Source organism: Haemaphysalis longicornis, unplaced genomic scaffold, assembly GCF_048455015.1.
Source record: "Haemaphysalis longicornis isolate Haplotype H1 unplaced genomic scaffold, Haemaphysalis longicornis Haplotype H1 scaffold_7, whole genome shotgun sequence".
Classification (NCBI taxonomy): Eukaryota; Metazoa; Arthropoda; class Arachnida; order Ixodida; family Ixodidae; genus Haemaphysalis; species Haemaphysalis longicornis.
Genome location: NW_027526422.1, coordinates 195,914,004 through 195,933,731, shown reverse-complemented (window position 1 = coordinate 195,933,731; position 19,728 = coordinate 195,914,004). Strand labels below are relative to the sequence as shown.

Sequence of the window (19,728 nt, the reverse complement as noted above, 5' to 3'; positions counted from 1 at the left end):
CGGCGGACGATTCAGGCTCGCTTAAGAAGTGCATTTGCACTTAAACGAAAAACGCCTGAGTTATCACTGTGGCATTAGCACAGTACGCTCTAATTTTCCAAACAGACAACACAAAACAAGATACCAAAATACATATCGCCAGAAAACACAAATTAGTGTACAAAATGCACGTCGACAAAAGAGGTAACAAAAATACATTCGATAGAAAATTAGAAGTAAAGGGAACGACGGAATAACACGCAAGGAGAAAATGTTTTCACAATTGTGAAAAGCCCATTTTTTTCAAGTCAGTTTCATTATAGATGAGTTCATTTAGCAACGTTGTAGTTTATCCCCAGCGACTGAAGGCCGCATATGGTTTTAAAGGTTTGAGCAGCTGACACTTCATTTTTTCGAGTCTTATACTTAGGCTGGGTATGTAATAAATCTGCGAACTGCTTTAGGAATAGATTACAGTTTGTTGTCTTGCTTATACTTTTTTTTTGTTGCACAGAATAAAATTGTACATTTTTGTTATAAGCATGCGGTTATATTTTTCAAATAATCAGCGAGTATTACACGTACTTTTCACGTTCTCTACCGATCGTACAAACCTCTTTGGCAAAACATGAAGTTTGTTTTCCTTAGTAAACAAGGCCCAAACTAAATGGTAGCAATTAATTCTTGAAGAAAAAAAAATTTGTAAATTATCACGCGAGTACAGGATATTTGTTCAGTGCGCATTTTATTTGCCTACTCAGTGAAGTCCGAAAACCTAAGCTCCGCATTAATCTCGAAACAGCAGAAAGCGCCACTTGCAAGCTGAGGCCACCGTTTCAGAACGCCGATTGAAAAGGTGCATTCATATTATCTCAGTTTGGAAAATTTCGAAATTCCTGCATTTGATCATTCTTGTGACCTCTTTGTTTGTACGCGTGAATGCCGACACTTGAAGCTGGTTCGTTGTTTGTTGATGGCGGGCCTCTGCACTTTCAGTAATAAGCAATGGTCACAATATGTTACTGTACTTTTGGCGTGCTTTAACTCAACACCTCCCACATCATTTTCTGCTCATGGCGTTGCTTGTTGGGGGTAAAAAAAACGTCAGCGTAAAATATCGCTTACTCAGTATAAGCAGCATGGTGTACCCGAATCAAACTTTACCTTTCCCTAGAAGATGTCCCATTCCGAAGTACAATTTAAGATGCAGCAGCAATGACACAGTACTAGTTACTCCTGCCTTTAGATTTCAACGCATATAAGATTGGCCGCATGGTCACACTGATTTATTTACGAACTTACCGCTTCGATTGCTCCCCCCAACTCTTTGATAAAAAATTAGCAGTGGCTTAGCTCGGCTATGCCAGCATATACGTAACGTGAGCTATGTTTCAGCTGGTTATTCTTAGGTTTGCTGGTTGTCTAGAATTAGCTGATTATTATGCGTACTTCTACTAAAACAATTTCCAATCCAATCCAATCCAGTCCAGTCCGGTACAATACAGTCCAGTCACTGCTCCTCGCGCATGCGCAGCACGGCTTTCCAGGAGCCACGCGAAATTGCTATCAAGCGACTCGGGCGCACCGTTAGACTTGGCTACTGTTTAACGGATGAGCACAGCTGGGCATGCGCCGGCGCCAGTGCGTCTGCCGCGGCTATGACGTCACTCCTCTGGACTGTGCAGACCGGCGAATGTGCAGACCTAATTTCTATACACTCATACTCCAACTGGATTGGATTGCCAATGCAATGCAATACAATACAATTTAATCCAATCTAATCCAAATCCAATCCACTCCAATCCAATCCAATGCTCATCGCGCTTGCGCAGCACGGCCTTTCAAGGTGCACGCGAAACTGCTCAACCTCGGCCAGTGTAACTTACGCTAAAAAACGCGCCAGGGTGGCTAAAGTTCGTACGTAATAAAACAGCAAAATAGATTTATTCAAGATATCTGCTCTTCTAAGCGGGAAACAGAGCGGAAGATTCCGGCAAAATGTCCACGTCCCCCGTCTTCATCCCTCCGAGTGAGCCACAGCAGCCATTAAGGACCCCTTCGTCCCACTTGTAAACAGCAGAGGTCCTGCGAACGTCCTGGATCACTGCGTCTGCATTCTCACCACCGGCTCGCATTGGCTTGCGCGAGTACGGTGGAAGCGCGCTGGGCGAGGGCATCATGAGGCGCTCCGCCACGTCGATAAAAAAGGCGTCACAAGTCGTCGCACCGTTGATGTCACCCTCGGCCACGACGGTCTCTATAGCTGCGCCGCCTCTCACAGCCGACTTCGGTGGACCTGCAGAAGGAAAACAACACCATGTCAAATACATAGATTGCCTAGCCAATGTTCGATTGTTCATACAGATTTCAGCTGATGATATGCAACTTCCTTGGCTATAGTAGCGTAAGCCTATTCGTGTTTACTGTGGAACGTACGCTGTCGTTATGATTCAAAGGCCACCACTATCGACTCCATAGTTTTTCGATTGTAGCGTCTGTTTCTTCACACCGTATAGCTCCCCCGGTGTGGTAACATTCGAACAGCATAACCCCTACTGCCCTTAAAGTTTTCTGTCAATTCCTAGAGACACTTAAGACGCCTTCCCTTAAGGCTTCAATCCCCCCGAATGGGTGTGTGGCATCGTGGGTATGTTTGGTTGCGCTGCAGCCTATCGGGATTGGTTAATCGTTCATGAGCTTCTGGCGGCCGCTGGTTATTGCCGCTAGCCGAACCCGCTGATTGGGTGTGAGATAGGAGGGTGGCTGTACGAGTCGCCGCCGAGTTGGAATCCCTGAGTCGGTCGTGAGCTTCTATCGAAAGCTGTCATTTTAATAGGCCTATCCCCTTACGTGAGTATGTGATATATGTGGGCGAGTAAGAGCCGACTAGAAATTGTCGACTAGGCCGTGAGCTTCTTACTAAAGTTTCGATTGGCCACTCGATCTAGGTGAGTACTTTCCTAGGCTGATATTCAAAGTCAACGTTGGAAAATCTGGCCGTTCTCTTCAATTTCTGTTAAATGCAATAGTGGTCCCTATCTTCAGAGCTATCTAGTTGCCTGCGTTTACGTAATTGCTCTCACAATGGGGTCATCGCTTTTTACAGGGCGGCTTTTCACTGTGTTGGTGCGCGACCACATCCCAAGCACCGTCAAACTCATTGCACATCAAGGTACGAGTTCTGGCTGACGATGTTAGCACTCAAATTCCTAAGAATAGGGGCTGACATTTGACCGCTACAACATCGTTACAATGACGTAGCTAACGAACGGCCACGAACACAGAATACACACGATCGCATATCCGCGTTAATAGTCACATGGCGCGCCTCAGCAAATGGCAACGTCAGCCAAGCAGATATCCAGTGCGTTAGGCTGGCCCAAACCCGTGTTAGCGGCTGTTACGATTTAGAGCGCCGCTACCCTGAGCTGGCGTGCTGCAAGTTTGGTGCAGTGCGGGGTACCTTCTGGAGCTTGGCGGCACAGCCCACCTTCTTCAGACATGTTTCGACAACCAGGAGTGCGCCCGCCGCGCGGGCACAAGCCTATGCGGTGGATCAATCCCGGAGCAATTCAAAACTAACTGTTCTACAGGGTATCGTGTTGAGACTTGAATCTGTGAGTGGACGCCACCAGCACAGCGCTCTCATTTACCCACCTCTCAGACTCAACGTGCTCCGACTATCAGGATACCGGGAAACAATGTTCTTGTGCGTCTGCACTTTGTTCACGCCATCTGCAAACAGCTGGGGAGGCGGTGGAGCAGTTATCGCTCCTGTGTATACGTTCCACCCTCTCGGTAGTTTAAGGGGATGAGTTAAGAGCGTCGCCCTGCCCGTCGACGCCATGCTGCAATCATCGCTGTTCATCTCGCCATGCAGTGAATCAGTTAAGTTCGCCCTCGGCTCTTTGTCCTCAACGTCAATACAGCTGCTCTGCCCCCCGCTCGTCCACCACGCTAGGTCTACATGACGGAGGCGATGGAACTCGGTACGGGAATGCCTTCGCCAATGTAGCACCGCCTAATGAGCTGTCGCAGCCAATGTGAACTGCAGCATATGACCGTTCGCCAGCAATGGAATGACATTTGTTGGTGGAGTCCTGAAACCTCAGTCAATAAATTTTTGCTATCATCATAGTGCCGCTGACGACTCCGATGTAGGATTTTGGCGGGGACAAAGCATGGAAGGCTATCTCCTTTAAATTATTTTGCAGTGTCGTCATAATCCTAGCCACGGCAGCTTGCAATACCATCACGGTGATAGAATAAATCCGGCACCTGTTGCAGCATCAGGTATAGTGCTGTCTCTATCGCCTGCCGTGGGCTGCACAGCTGGTAACTCCCTGAAGCGGCATTAGGTTCCTAAATGGCATGACGGCTTGACAGAGGTGCTATAGGCGGTATACACACAAAGAGCTCGCCGTGGCAGCATGTGCGCAAAGTCATAAGGTGAGCGAGAGGGAACAAACGTATCCTGCTGCAGTCCCTCCTAATCAGTGCCGAAGACAGTTATCGTTGCGCAGCGAGACAAGCCATCCTCTATATCACTACAACGCCGCCACTGTCGCTGCATCCCCATGCCCAGACAACTTGCGCGCGAAACCGGACGCAGCAGTGACGTCGTTTGCGGTGGTTTGCGGCGAGGTTCCTTTTCAGTTCTGGTTATTAGCGCTTTAGCAGGACATATTCATAAAGGTTATTCATTCGTTCCAAAGAGAAGTCGAGTTCTGTGTGCTACACTCGCGCCACGCAAGCTTTCGATATAGGTACCGTTTACTGTATCGCAGATTCTTCTGTAGGAGGAAAAGAAACACGCTCGCGTGCCAGTGCGCGCCGCAGTTTCAGCTACAGTTTGCCTTAATAATAAAACCGCCGTTCAGGGAAGACCGCCACCCTGCCAGGCTCTCATTAATACCTTTCAGCACGGTAGTATCTAATGCATGCACTGCGCGTTCTTCTTTTTATAAAAAAAGCTGGAGTTCACGCTTTTTGCAGTGCGCACCTTGGGACATGCTTCGTGACCTTTTGTTTCCTCGGCGCTTTCTCGGAGCTTCGGGTGCGTCTTCCTCTCCAGGGGAATCCAGCTCGATCTCCGAGTTGTCCGGTGATTTATTGTTCGGCGGAGCCGGCTTTGACGCTTTGCTGCCTGCTTCAGCCGCTGAGCTGGCCGCCGTGGAATGAAGCTGTCGAAAATGTTGGCAAATGTAATTTGAACTACGGTAATTAAACGCAAGACAACGCAGCTGGACCACATCTGCAGATGCGCTAAAGATACTAGATCATCTAATACCCTCGTCATTGCACCATCCCCGAGGCGAAAGCGGAAATTAAAGTGTGCTGGAGGAAAACTGGGAGAGTATACACTCTTAAGAAAAAGTTCGTAAAAGGGTAGTAATGCCTGTATTTACTAACTGCTTACGAATTTTAGTACACCCCAGAACGGTACTAGGTGTGGATCTGTTACTAGTCTAGAACGTGCACTTAGCAACTGCTTTGATACTAAGATTCACTGACGGTAACAAAATCCTATGAATTATTGAACCTAATAACTACAGAACCTTTCCCACTCCAAAGCACGATTACAACGTTTTTTTGCAAATCCGCATGATGACTTGTATATGCTCACATTAAAATGCATAATCCTAAAATTATCGAAAAAATATTTGATTTTTGCGACACGCCCACTAACTCTATCAGAGGACTTTCCGCTGCTCGCTATAAAAGCAAGAAGAGCAGATTTATTTCTAAGGTAACTGAATTGTTCGTGCTCTACTCGTGCATTCCTTTGATTTTCTTGCTCAATTTATTCGTTGGTTGTTTAAGTGTGGTATATGCGTGTTGAATGTATCTGTGTCGCGCTGAACGCTCAGCCGAAAAACATTGTCGTGCGTAGCTTTTACTAGATCATTCATGGCCAGTTAGTAAAGTCCACTATGTACCTCGTTTATACTGGGACAAGTATTTGGTGAGTGTTCTATAAGTAAGTGCCACGACCTCTTTTTAATAGTTTACGCTACCCCAAAACATGGTGCGGTTTACTTTCCTAACAATGTTACAGGCAGTTCAAAAGTGTCCCAGGAGCTTACTGCCAAACAATGTTAGTAGACGAATTCAACAACTTCTTAACATTTCTAGCAATGTCCTAATCATTGTTTTATTTGCATCCTGATCACTCGCCACGCAATCGAGTCAAGCGCAAGGTGAAGGCTTCTTACCACAACTTTAAACCATTCCAAGTAGAGGTGCTTGAAGCCCTTTCTATTACATCAAACTGTTGCCTTTCTTCCCTACATAGAGTTTTCGGTCTTGCTGTAGTTTGCGTGACGTCGTTCGGTAGCCAATTCGTTGAAAGAATGGTGCACTGGTTGTCTGTCATTCGCATGACATGACCATTCAACGGTTATTACACATAATCTTATCCAAATGTATCCGGCCCGAGTCTATTCCCGGACACCTAGCAAGGTTTTTTATGGCGAAGTTCAAACTGTGGATCTTTTGATGACCCTTCATTTTTTCAACCCCACCAAAGTACGCGACGAGGCGAAGAACACACAGAACCAGCGCTGAACTAACAATTGATCGACTTTTTCAGACCGGAAAAGAACACAGAAAGATGCGCGTGCGAGTAACAAAGGAAGACGTAATGACAATAAATACCCCGTCCGAAATCCCACTTTCTCAAGAAATGCCACTTGAGAATCCAGTAGCGCAATTGAGGGCGTGCTAGTGCAATTGTCACCATTGTTCCAGATAACAAAGGCTTCTCCTTGTTTGCATTGGCGTGAGCGAACTCGACATTTGTGCCGCAAATTTCAGTGCAGCAGCCATGTTTGGCCCAGGTACCCCTGTTGTTTTTATGACGCCTCGGGCCCTGACCTAGCTCTCCTTCGAGGTACCTACTAGGACCCCCAGGAAGTTGCCAATGTCAGTAAAGGAAGCACGCACTGGTTGTATGCGTCTCTAGGGGCAGAAGAAAGCTCACTGCTCATGGTTTCTGAATGCTCCCTAAATGCGGCCTTCTCCCTAATTTACTTCTCAAGATTTGAATCAGCACAGAAAACTTCCCGCAGGTATTCACCCACTTGTTGAAATATTTTATTAACTGCCTTGAAGGTCTATTGAAAGGTACTCAAGGTGCAGGTGAATGTATGACCGTTTACATTGCTTCAATTTTTTGTGTTTGTCTTTCTTCCAAATGCTAGGCTTTCCAAGCCCAGTTCGTTAGGAATTTCCGCAAGATTTGCATACGCCGCCCCAATAAAACGACGGAATATAAAAATTTAAGGTGAATCAACTATTCCGCAATTTCTAACACCCCCGCTTCGTTCCGATTAAATTTCCTAAATACAACGCCAAGACCTCCTGTAGTTAATATCGGAGAGAATGGGTCCCCTTGTCTGGCACACCCCCTGACTGAATATTTCTCACTTGTCTTGAAGTATCGTGCCCGTGCATTTCTTGTAGATGCGTTCAAACAGCGCTTTGTGTGGTTCCTTTAGTCCGTGATCTGTCGATTTCACCACAGGGGCGATGACTGCTGACTCAAATGCTCTTTCATAATATATAAATGCCTAGTGCGAATATCTGCTACAATGACCATATTTTTCGAACATTTCTGTGCACGTATTATTAAGATCCACTGTTCACTCCTATGCCATGCCTGCTCTCTGGGGTGTTGAAAGTCTTGGCTACGTGGCTGGGTAATAGGCTACGGAATACTTTCTCTATAACAGACAGGGGCTGATGGGGCTGCAATTTTTGAGCTGTTTGATATCACCAGTTTTATTATTATAGTTATCCGCACGCTTTTTTGTGCCATGGGTACTTTAGACTCGCTTAGGTATTGCTAAAATGATTCTGCAAGTTTTTAGTTCCATCATCGTGCCACAGCTCGGTATCATTCTCTCATCACTGGGGACATTGCCGTTTTTATATGTTTCAGTGCATTTTCAACGTCGTCTGCCATTACTTTGGGAATTAGTTTTGCGATTTCTACCATTTCAATAAGGTTTTTTCAATTCAGTCACAAGCGAACAAGTCTCGCATAAAGCTTTTCCGCTGTTTCCGATATACAGGCTGATCAAAATTAACTAGACATGTTTTTTTTCTTTCAAACTTAGCACTTAGCTTTACTTGAAGACCACCTCTACAGTGAGGTTAGGCGCGCAGTTAGACACAAATTAGGTGGCAAGTATTGATGTCGCCAGCCTAATTAACTAAAATTTAATAATTACTTTTTAGTGGGTGCAGTAAAGATGCATGTTTGTATTCAAAAGTTAGACGCAATCGTGTTTCTACACAGTTTCATTTGGAATAATTCTTCTAGTGCATTTGTAATCGGAAATAGTCCGCTGCGAATATTAATTGCTGTTCGCATAATTACGCATAGCAGCCAGTGAGGAACGGCGCAAATCTCCTACCATTTGTTCTCTGTTTCAAAAGCCGTTCCGGGTACTGCAGATTGCGTTAACGCAAGGCAAGAGATAAAAAATGCAAGTTATCCTTTTCCTATGCCTGCACCCTGTTGTCAAACTAAACACCGTACACAGCAGGCACGTCACAAAAACGGGTGGGGGGGGAGGGGGGCTTGGCGTTAGACCATATTGTCTTGCATACGGAATAATGTGAACGGCCATTAAAGTTCGCAGTTTGCTATCTCTGAGAACGGATGCGCAAGAAGACTTCTGCGAAATGAAACTGCGTAGAAACACGATTGCGTCCAACTTTTACAAATATGCCTGCTTACTTAAGCCACCAAAAATGTTAGTTATTCAATTTGAATTAATCAAGCCAACGATATCAATTGTTACCACCTCATTCTGTGTCCCCTGGGTGCATAACATCACTGTAGAAGTGCTTTTTACGTATATCTAAGCGCGTAATTTTTACAAAATCTGTCGACCTACTTTTGATCACCCTGTATAGCCAATGTAGTTTGTTGCAGCCCCTTTTTAATGCCCGCCTGCACATACGGTGTCAGAGAAAATATTATGCCTCTTTTGCGGGGATTTCCAGTTTATATCGATGTTTATTCTTTATTAAATATTTGTCATGGCGTACGATCAAATATCCGCGGCTTTTGTATTGGTAAAAGTTTGGATAAATCAGCCAGTTTCCTTAGTTCCTTCAGAGAAGCTGGAATCATGTGTGTTTTTGAATGAAGCGTTTCGTTTTCTTATATAGATCACCGGTTATATCAATGGATTTCTCTGCTCTTACACTCAATGCTGAGTCTTTGGATGTCACCGTTAGCTCGTAATTCAATACATTGACGGTATTTTCTTCCCCGCTATAACTGCGAGCCTCTTCAGAAGTGTTCTGAGGCGCTATTTTTTGTTCTTTTATCCTCCCTCTTGACGTATGCAATTTCTTCCCACCAAAAGTATGAAACTATGATGAGATGCTATTGTTAAAGTCAATAGTTGTGAGTTATTTAATCCCGAAAATCTAACTTAGTGTATTTTTTAGTGTTTTCTGACTACAAGGTCCAAAGTTCCTAACTGCATGCGCACCTGCTTTTTTGTGTATTTTTTGCAATGAACTGAACCATTACCCTCGTGCATTCCTATTTTGCCTTGTTCATTGCTACTGAACACCCTCACAAATTGTTAACGGCTTCTTCGTCGTAGCGGCATGTTGGCACATAAACATGTGCCATTTTTGACCATCTATTTATTGTTCTGTTTGATGGCGACAGTGGGAATGATTTGGATAATAAGAAGAAATGCTGGCACATTCCCTGTGATTTATTATGTAGCAAAAGCACACCCATGGACTTCATTCCAAACAAATACAAAAGGAGGAATTTAACGGATCCTGTAGCACTGGATGTCTAAGTAGGGTTTATGGACGATTTATTTTTGCTCAGGCATACATGAAGCATGCTCCTTCTTTTTTATGTTTGGAAGATATAAAACGCCCCCGTAGCTACAAAACCACGTTAAGAATGTATGACATCAATTCCGCACGGCCCTCGCAACACTAGTGCAGTCGGTACTCACACGCAGGCCGTTCCAGATGTGAAACAGCTCTCCCCTGTACCAGGCCGCCAAAACAGTGGGCAAGATCGTGCACGGCACCAAGTACAGCAGCGCCGGTTGGGCATTGCGCATGAGGTGCAGCGCCACGAACGTCACCACCATGCCGACGCCGTACGCTGCAAAGCGATGGCCAGCATGCACACGCGTCATATATTTTTAGTCTGTAGCATTTAAGCGCCCGCTCCTGTGGTTCCGCTGCACCGTTTTCTCTCTTTGTAACATAGTGAACGAAGGGGGCGAAGGACACCGAAAGATAGAACGAAGGACATCGGAGACTATTGAGATAGAACGAGCAGGAACTCGGAAGAGGAAAGACTGCAGGAAATGCGAGGGGGAGGGCGGTATGATGAGGATTGCGCGAGACATGGGCTCCTCCGTGGGTTCACTGATGCGGCGATCACTTCATGACAAGCAGCAAGAATTCGCCGTCATCCCAAAGACGGCAATTTGCGGTGTGCACAAATTTCTCGTTAGGGATTATCGTAATCGCCAGCCATTTTTTCTGACGTCCCTGTTTAATTTATTTGCTCCTTCGTGACCAAAATTAGCCTATTACTTATGTCAACTCCTTAAACACAATAACTATTTTTATAATCAAAACAATGGTGCCCGACGTAGACGGAAACTTTCTTCGTTAGTCTTCTTGTTTTACGATTGGTTTTTAACGGCGCTTCGTAAGCGTATACCTACGCTTCAATATTCATTTTTCACAATTCTCTCGCGACAGCACTACATCGTGCTTATAAAAGCCCGTTGCACATAATGCTGTGCCAACCTGTCCAGAAACTGTTAGGAAATCAGAGCCAACGACTCAGAGAAAAAGAAAAACATGTAATTCGGGAGGCTTATGAATTTTTGCTCCAGAATTCCGAGCAAATTTGTTCTTATTTGACACGCGGTTATCAAACGCTGGAATGATGGCATTGAAAATCGAAATCGCAGTGACTACATTAAACTATCACGTGTTTGCACCCTTTCTGCCTCAGTAATAATTTGTAAACTATAACTTTGCACTCCTCGTAAAACGTGGTATATATGCAAGGAATTGCGCAGTAAATATGGTAAACAAGGCGCCTTTGCAGACTTTAATCATAGCTGCCGGGCTGCATTGTAATCAGTCCTCTCTTTGGGGAGCTACAAACACCGATACAAACAGATGCAGATAATGGTATAAAGACGCCAGCAGCGAAAATCTACAAGGAAGAGACTTAAAGTGCGGGCATTTGTAATGCACTGCAATTGAACGGGTCACCGTTACCATTCAACCGAGTTCTACGGCGAAACGTTTTTTTTTTTTTTGCCAAATCCGGGTTTGCACAGGCGTAGGGATGTCGAGTTCAATAACTATCTATACCGTAATTGCACGATTCTAACGCGTTCCCGATTGTAACGCGCAGGGAAGTGTACATTGAAATATTGAAAAAAATATATTTTGATGCAGATTTTAACGCGCAGGTGTAAAAGACAAGACCACGTACCTGGAAAAAAATTATGGAAAAATTCACTGTGCTTCATAAGGCTACTTTTCCAGCTCCTGTTGGCATTACAACTTGAGCGGGGAACATTTGAAAGTGTTTGCAGTGTCAAGTGCATTGACCTTCATAATTTCAGACGTGACCAGAAGTTGGTTGAGTCCCTGATCATTTTTGAATTTCAACAGAAAGTATTGAAGTTATCGAAAACATCCTTACCCAGGGGCGGTACGGCTTTACATGAAAAAAGAAACTGTGGTTGATTCCTTTGTACTAGGAATCGGTGAAACGCTAAAGTGAAATCCGCAGCGAAATCTCTGGCTGAGCATGATTTGCGGGTCAGCGTCTGTCCTGCGGGTGTGCTTGGCGAGTGACGTCCTGCTGGCGGGTCGCTGCTGCAAAGGTGTACTGGCGTCATTTCTGTGACGAATATGACGTCAGTGAAATCTTGGTGTATCGCGGTATAAAATTTTGTGTCAAAATTTAAAACCCGGAAACGAATAACGCTAAGTATAACGTACTCTTCAGTACTAAAGGTTGCTTCCCCGCAAGAAGACCCGGTGCGCAGGGGTGCACCCTTCACAGGCCGGTTGCTTCATTGTACTGCCGTCATTTCCGTGACAGATATGACGTCAGTGAAATCTTTGTGTACCTCGGAATAAAACACTTTTGTGTTAATATCGCACCGATTTGTTTAGGACAATCGCGGTCTCATGTCTCCGTGATGCTTCGAAGTGGTACCCCTTCGGAGCCGTAAGCACTCAAATAGCTTCTAATTGCAGCAGCAAAAATATGTGCACCAGCTCTCTAAGGTATGCCCATTTCGGTTTTATGCGTGATTTTAACCCGCACGCAAAAGTGAAGGGTATTTTTAGCAGACAAAAAAAAGGTGCGCGTTCGACTGGTACAAATACGGTATTCTTTGTGGTCTGTGTTGTAGCTATTTGCAAAAAAGAAGTGAAACTGTAGAACGCATAATGGCTAAGCGAAATTAAGATTAAGCGAAATTACGATTATTACACAAACAGCAAGCTTGAAGAGCTCGCTTATGTATGGGGCCAGGCTAGATTCACGTAACCGCTTTAAGAATTTGGGTTCCTTCTCTTTTTAAGAGCTATAAGTAATTTATTTAGAAAGGCCGATGTTTTATGTGCAAAACGAGACAAAAAACCCGCGTTGTGAGGAGAGATGGCCTCAAATTTTAGTGTGCGGGTAGAACAAGGCTTTGGAACAAAAGTGGGAAACGGAAATCAATAACTAGCCACATACAACAAATGCGAACCCCTCACGGCTACACGATCGCGTGCCATTAAAACTGGAACCAGGGAAATCGTCACGACGACCGAGGTTCGCTGGAGTCACCGGGATGACTCGCCTTATGTCGAGGCATAAAAAGTGCTTCGACGTCGGTTGTAAGTAACACAAGTTTCTGTGTCGGCTAAGCGCGGTCGACCACCCAATGACGGCAAAGCGGAAACGCTGCAAGCGTCCAATACCTGTGAACATGCAGTAAAAGCCAACGCGCTTTTGAATTCGAGACATGTGAGCAGGAATATTTGCCTCAAGTAACTTTTAAGTGCGAATGCACTTCTTAAGCGACCCTGAATCACGCGTCCACCGCCGTCCGTCCGTCCGCACCACATACCCACTTAGGGCGATTGGCCAAGAAGAGTTCCTAATTTCTTTAGCACATACCCACTTAGGGCGATTGGCCAAGAAGAATTCTTTCGCATCACCCGTGCATTCCCACTTACTTGGCACATACCCACGTGGGGGATTGGCCAGGAATCGGGCGTGAGAAGGGCTAATGCACCCGCTTAAAGGAGTACTGACACGAAATTTCAAAGCTGAGATCCGCTCTAGCAATCAAGTACAACGACAACACAAATAGGTGTCTGTGCATGGCACATACCCACGTGGGGGATTGGCCAGGAATCGGGCGTGAGAAGGGCTAATGCACCCGCTTAAAGGAGTACTGACACGAAATTTCAAAGCTGAGATCCGCTCTAGCAATCAAGTACAAGGACAACACAAATAGGTGTCTGTGAATAAATGCATCTTTCTTTCTTTCTTTGTAGTTTGTGTGTGTGTGTGATCTCTCTTTCGCGAACATTACCGACCCGCGCAAATTCAACTCGTTCATTCGCACTTACACACTCTCCCCCTCGGGGAAGTGCGAGGGAATTTTTTATTCCGCCATGAAGCTTTGTTCAAAGGAAACGACACAACTGGAAACACGTAGCAGGAAGTAATTGCCAAGGCGAAAAAATGCCGATGGAGATGCAGTCGCATTAAGTCCGCGGCAGCGGTTGTCCTGCATTTTTTGCAAATGGACACTTGGTAGTAGGCGAAAAGGAGGGGAATTTATTGCGCCGTAAGCCTGGCATTAGTTGGGTTTAAGCCCCTTTGCGCCTGCGCAAAATGCCGTATGAATGTACAGGCGCGCCCACTGTTAGAGGCAACATAAATCGCGTCGCCCCTCTCAACGGAGCGCCACTATTGGCGCCGCGTTAATCTTCCGGCACATGCGCAATCACTGCCAGAGGAAGAGACAACTGCGCGTCGTCTGCTACTGTTCCGTCTAGTTCCCCACGCCTACTCTTGTACAAAAGCACTGCAGCCATGGCGCTCAGTTAAAGTATTCGAGCCAAGTTTTCCAGGAAGGCAACCAAATTTTGGATGTTTTGTGATTTATCTTGTAATAAATCTGAAGCGTGGATTTACAAATACTTGATTTACAAATGGCTAGATTGATTGTGTATTCTTGTCACGCGAGGCAAAGTGGGAGGAACCGTAGCAGACAAAGCGCAGCTATCTCCGCCTCTGGCACTGACTGCGCATGCGGGGAAAGATTCCGCGGAGCCAACCTTAGCAATCCCTGGAGCGCGGCCACGCTCTCTGTGTTACCTCTAACAGCGACCGCGCCGTACGTCTTTTATGTATTCAACAGTCAAGAGTCAATTTTAGTGCGCTGGTATGCATTGTTTGGCCTGTTCAAAGTCCTACTTAAAACAGGCAATGGTTTCTGTAGAGCTGCTTTTGACGAAACGAAAAAATTGGAATCCTGTTGTTCCCTCCTGGTGCCTGACCTTGTGGGGATTGCGGAGCTCCGCCATCTTTCCTGTCTCTCTCGGCCCACCGCGGAGGAGAGAGGGTGGTACCTCTTTCTTCGCGGCCACGCGCTTCCCCCTCCGGGAGGATGCCCGTGAGAGCGGGGAGGCACGGCCGACCCCCTCACGTGACAGGTTTTGCCAGGAAATTCTGGGCGGCCTGGTTCTGGGTCGACAACAAAGGAAGAGCCTCTTTGGATACCAGCGATCATCGGGAGCGGCCCTAAGTACGACTTGCTCCTTTTGGCCTTCCTTTGTCCGCCCTCACGCCTGTATCTCCCGTCCTGGCTAAGGTGGTCTTGGCGGTGCAGAGCGACGCGCCTGATGTCCCCTTATTGCCGTGCAATAAACGTCGGAGTGGGCGAATTCTGTGTCCTGTGTTCCTTGCTGTTCGCTGCCGCTACTCCAAGTTTGCGATCCGTGGCAATGTTCAGTGTAGCTAGCCTTGCGGCCGAATCTCGAGTATCGAGCTAGGCCGCCGTAAGAACCCTGGTCCCCACAACCTTTGAGTCACTTCGCTTGTACAGTCGGCAAAAGGTTTGTCTATAACGCGCGAGCGGCGTGCTCTGGACTACGCGGGAGACATCTGGTGATAACGCCAGGTTTGAGACCCGTAGAATCTGAGCGTGCGGGACCCACATCAACAATATGACTGTTTGCCTTGTCGCGGTGCCCGTCGCCTTGGCTTCCGTACCTTCTTTCGACGTCAGAAGCACTGCCTGCGTTGCCCGGCCGGGAAACAATAGTGATTAGCCATGGTTAGGATAACGTTGACTGCGTTTAATTACTCTCAACGCTGCCTTTTCGCGGCGCCCAACGCAATTTAGGCCGGAGTTTTTTTCCCATGTGCGAGAAAAAGAACGATCGCCGAAAATACATCGCTGCCGGTGTTCTAGAGTGACTAGATATCAGTCTGTGATCGCTTGCACGTTTCATGAAGTATTATGGCGTTAGCCCGTCAGCAGTGACGTGGAAAGCCGAGCGCAGAAACGGGATATTGGTGCCCGCGTTACTCATGCAGCGCATTGGCAGAACAATGACACAATGAACAGCTTTGCGCCAACGTTAATGCAGACGAAAAACTCGCACAGCGAGCGCTAAGGTGGGTAATCTCCGCTTTTGTTTCCCGGCCCCGCAGCCCAGGCATGCAGCGCTTATTACGGTCAAAGAACGTGTGGAAGCGAAGGCAACGGGCACAGCGAGGAGGGACACAGCCATCGCGCTGGTACGGGCCATGCATGCTCACATTCCACCTATCTCAAACCAGGCGTTATCACGAGGTGTCTCCCGCGCAGTCCAGAGCACACCTCTCGCGCGTTATAGACAAGCCTTTTGCCGACTGGGCTTGTCTTTGCCGTGTACTGTTTTCCAAGCAAGGTCGCCTGTCACACAGGACCGAGAAATCACTGGTTGATGGGACCCGCCCTCATTAACTGTACACGATAGTTTTCCAACGGCATATCACTTTTACCGTCTTGTTTTTACGTTCACAGCACTCTCCAGTGAATTTTCATACTTTATATTACGACTTCTGTTGCTATTCTTTTTGTTCATTCTTATCATACACATGCGTATGAGCATATTCAACAACGACAATAGTGACAGATATCTAAACATTTTTTTATACTTACCAGCACAAGTGATGTAGAAGTAGAACCTTCTCCCCAGCGACAGCAGGTCAAATGTGTGGCAGTACGACAAGAGCAGCCCTGCGATGCAAGGAACGATGCTTGAGCATACCCCCAAATTAAAAACTACCACCTCTATCTGCCCCCGCCTGAGCAATGCATTACGAAACACGTGTTTGAACATTGATTGCTGACATTTATCGCCCCAATACCTATCGTCCATAGTACACCCAATTTAATTGTAATTCCCTCCAAGCGGAGTCATGTTTTCGCATAGGCGTTTTGGTTATACGGTCGAAGTTCTTAATTGAAACTTGCCGCGGACTCATTTTCATGTACGTCAAGCGCAGTTCAAAATATATAATTACGAAATAAATGACTTACAAGGTGTGTTGAATAACGCCGTCCGTGTGCACTGACTAAGCGCGACTGATCCATTGGTGAACATTTATTATTGAGCAGTAAGCAAAAAATTACAGAACGTTATTTGTGATGTGTCACCCTGGGGGTTCTTTGTTGGGGCACTGCCTGCAATGCCACATTTAAATTTTCCAGGCGCCGCTTTTCTGATGGAGGCGAAAAGCAAAAACGCCCGTGTGTACGAGATTTCTGCGCACGTTAAAGATCCCCGGGTGGTCAAAATTAATCCGGAGCCCTCCACTACGGCGCGCCTCATCGCCTGCGTTGCGTCCGCGCGCTAAACCCTACAATCAATCAATTAAATTTTCCAGGCAAGAGAAGCAGAGCGCTTCGACGTCCAGTAACTTCACACAAAGCAATAACCAGAAACTGCACGTCTTTTATCTAGTGAAATGAAACTCAGTCCAACTAAAAGAGCTGCGAAAGCTAGTGCTGTGTGCCTATCATTGAATTGGTTTCCTTCATCGGAACGTGAAGCGTATGAGTAGCGGCTATGAGCAGCCGCTGCGGAACAGCACTACCCATCTGCGGATGCTACCACAGAAGGGTGAGCAATGATTTGTGGAGCACCTACGGTTAGAATATTTCAACTGTACGTTCGAATTGTTCCATTCTAATGCTCATGCTTTTGGCGAAACCCTGATACCTCATCACGTTAATCATAAATGGGAATGATTGAGTTGTACTCAAACAGCTTCAACTGCGTGCGCACAAACTCCTTATTCCTCTTCCCACTCAGCATCAGCAGCAGCCTATCTATGTCCACTTCAGAACGACGGCCGCTTCTGTATACTTGCAACAACACTTAAGCTGCACTAGCCGTATATTGGACGTATACTGGACGTATATTTATGCACCTCGTTCCTGCAACGAGTTCACTGTCCCTGCCTACTACTACTGTTCTCTCAAAGTGGCCCTTCCTACTTGTGGCATCTCAGCATCATATGTCCGACGTAATTCCTCTCCTCTCTCAATTTCAGCGAAGATGCCTTCCCCAAAAGTTTGGTTCCTAACGGAGGACTACCTATCTCTATGTATTGCTTGCGTCATTCCTTTCGTGGCTAGCTAGGCTAATTTTACTTTTCCTTTGGCGTCTTCAGGAAGTGTTGAAAAGTTATGATGGAGTTCACACTGCGTTTTTACCTTTGTCTGCTCTAGTTCTGCAGTCGAAATATCTATCGTAGCTTCCACTAGCATGGAGAATATCTCTGAGATGTTTACAAAAATAGAAATATTCACGTATGTCACAATTTAGGTGTATATAAACAATACCTAGTATGTGTAAACATTTTTTTTATCCACTGAGGTATTTTAGTACGAGGTCTCCAATTCGATGAACAAGCCAATGTCATCCGCAAATATCAGGTCAATCGAGTATTCTAAATTTAGTTATAACCTTAGTGCCCTCAATTATTCATTTTAAATGCCTCCTCTGGACAGGCTGCAGATGATTTCGGATAGATATATTGGACACATCGCTGGCGGTTGATTGCGCAAAACGCTATGAGTACAATGCACTGTTTTACGTCTTCGCAGTTCACGTACTAAACCCCTGTGCTATGAGGCTTCTAGCTTGCCCTTGGAGTGATTTGCATACGCAAGGTAAGAGCTGACTCCACCCGTAAGAGGTAATCTCAGCAGTCGATGCTGGATGAGTGTAGTAGGAGCAGAAACAATATTTTATTCTAATCTCTTATATGAAATGTCTACAGTGGGTTATTACCTTTCCCTAGCGTTGGTTGAAATAGGGTATGTTATCGTTACGACCAGATGTCTCAGTGATTTCGTCGATTAAGTGAGAAATTCCGGCCATTGCAATTTTTTCAACGAGATTGGCAGTGTTGTACATTTTCATGATACAACCTGATTTCAAGCACACAGCGCATCTTTCACAGGAGAACAATCCGCGTACACTCCGTTGCAGCAACGCATTCCTTCAGTTGTTTAACAGCGCAACATCTATTACTCTGCACACTTTCGCTCGCTGCTCTTCGTCCTTTACCGTGAACTTCCTGCCGCGACAACCCACGTTGTGGCCCTACTGGTAATGCACCCGCCTATCAAGCATCACCAATTAGCGCCCAATCGCTTACAAAAATGGTTAATAAGATTGAATTGAAAGCTAATTGAATTTACTCAGTACATTGTGTTGACCGTCATTTGACTTTGAATAGAAATTTTGTAATGAGTTCTCGTTGAATATTGGCCACCGTGTTTCAATTGAAGCTCAACGCTGTGTTTTAATTGAAAGTCAACATGTCTTTTAATTTCCAATTGACTTTCTGTTGACTCTCAATATACTTTTTCTGTTGAGTTCGTGTTGTGACGCATCAATGGAAAGTATATTCCGAAAAGTCTGTTGAGTTCCAGTTTGAGTCTCTGTTGACTCTCTATTGATTCTCCTGTAGAGTTCCTGTTGAGAAATTTCAAATGAAACCTACAGAGCATGTTTTGGACAGCCCGTTATCAAGTTATTTCCACAATTCCCTAGTAAATTTCAGTTGACTGTACTAAATATATATTGAGTGTTTTTTAATATTGCAAAAATATTCTAAAAACTGTCATCAAGGTGTGCATTGGGCAGGTGAAATAGTAAGGTGTTTCATTGCAAAGCTTGCTTTATTGCTCACGAAAGCATCACGGGAGGGTTGAAGACTCGCAGGGTTTAATATTAAACCACTGTCACAAAACCACGCGCGCACTGTGGAACAGAAACCTTACTTCTTCACGAGACGCGGTATTTCCATGGACACAATTATACTGCTCAGTAAAAAAAAAAAAGAAAAATTAACACTCCTTCTTTCTGATATAATTCAGAATAGACCAGGCTTCGTGTTTCTCCGAGCAGCGTAGCGCACCCGCGAAAAGTAATGCCCGCGTTCATGCCTGGGCGATTCCAGCGTGTGAATGTTTGGGTACACGCTCTGCTTATGGCTTGCGTGTCGCCGAAAATGCTACGCCGGGAGATGGAGAAAGATGCGTAAGTGAGTGAATACCTGGTGCCAGGATGTCTCCCAGGCCAAGAATGGAGAACTTGCTCGCGACGCACACTTGGAACTTTGCCCTGACCAGCTTCGGG

At 45.8% G+C, this 19,728-nt stretch overlaps 1 protein-coding gene across 1 annotated transcript in view; it reads right to left on the bottom strand.

Annotated features, from left to right (window-relative positions):
* Positions 1-1,943: 1,943 nt before the first annotated feature.
* Positions 1,944-19,728, bottom strand: part of LOC144146747 (signal peptide peptidase-like 2B) — a 66,200-nt gene continuing 48,415 nt past the window's right edge. Inside the window, exons 11-15 of the mRNA XM_077678671.1 lie at positions 19,646-19,728; positions 16,233-16,310; positions 9,981-10,135; positions 4,982-5,162; positions 1,944-2,275 (exon numbers count right to left, since the gene is read on the bottom strand). The exon at positions 19,646-19,728 is cut by the window's right edge and continues 74 nt beyond it. Coding sequence (XP_077534797.1) covers positions 1,944-2,275; positions 4,982-5,162; positions 9,981-10,135; positions 16,233-16,310; positions 19,646-19,728 — 829 coding nt within the window. The remainder of the gene's footprint in view (positions 2,276-4,981; positions 5,163-9,980; positions 10,136-16,232; positions 16,311-19,645) is intronic.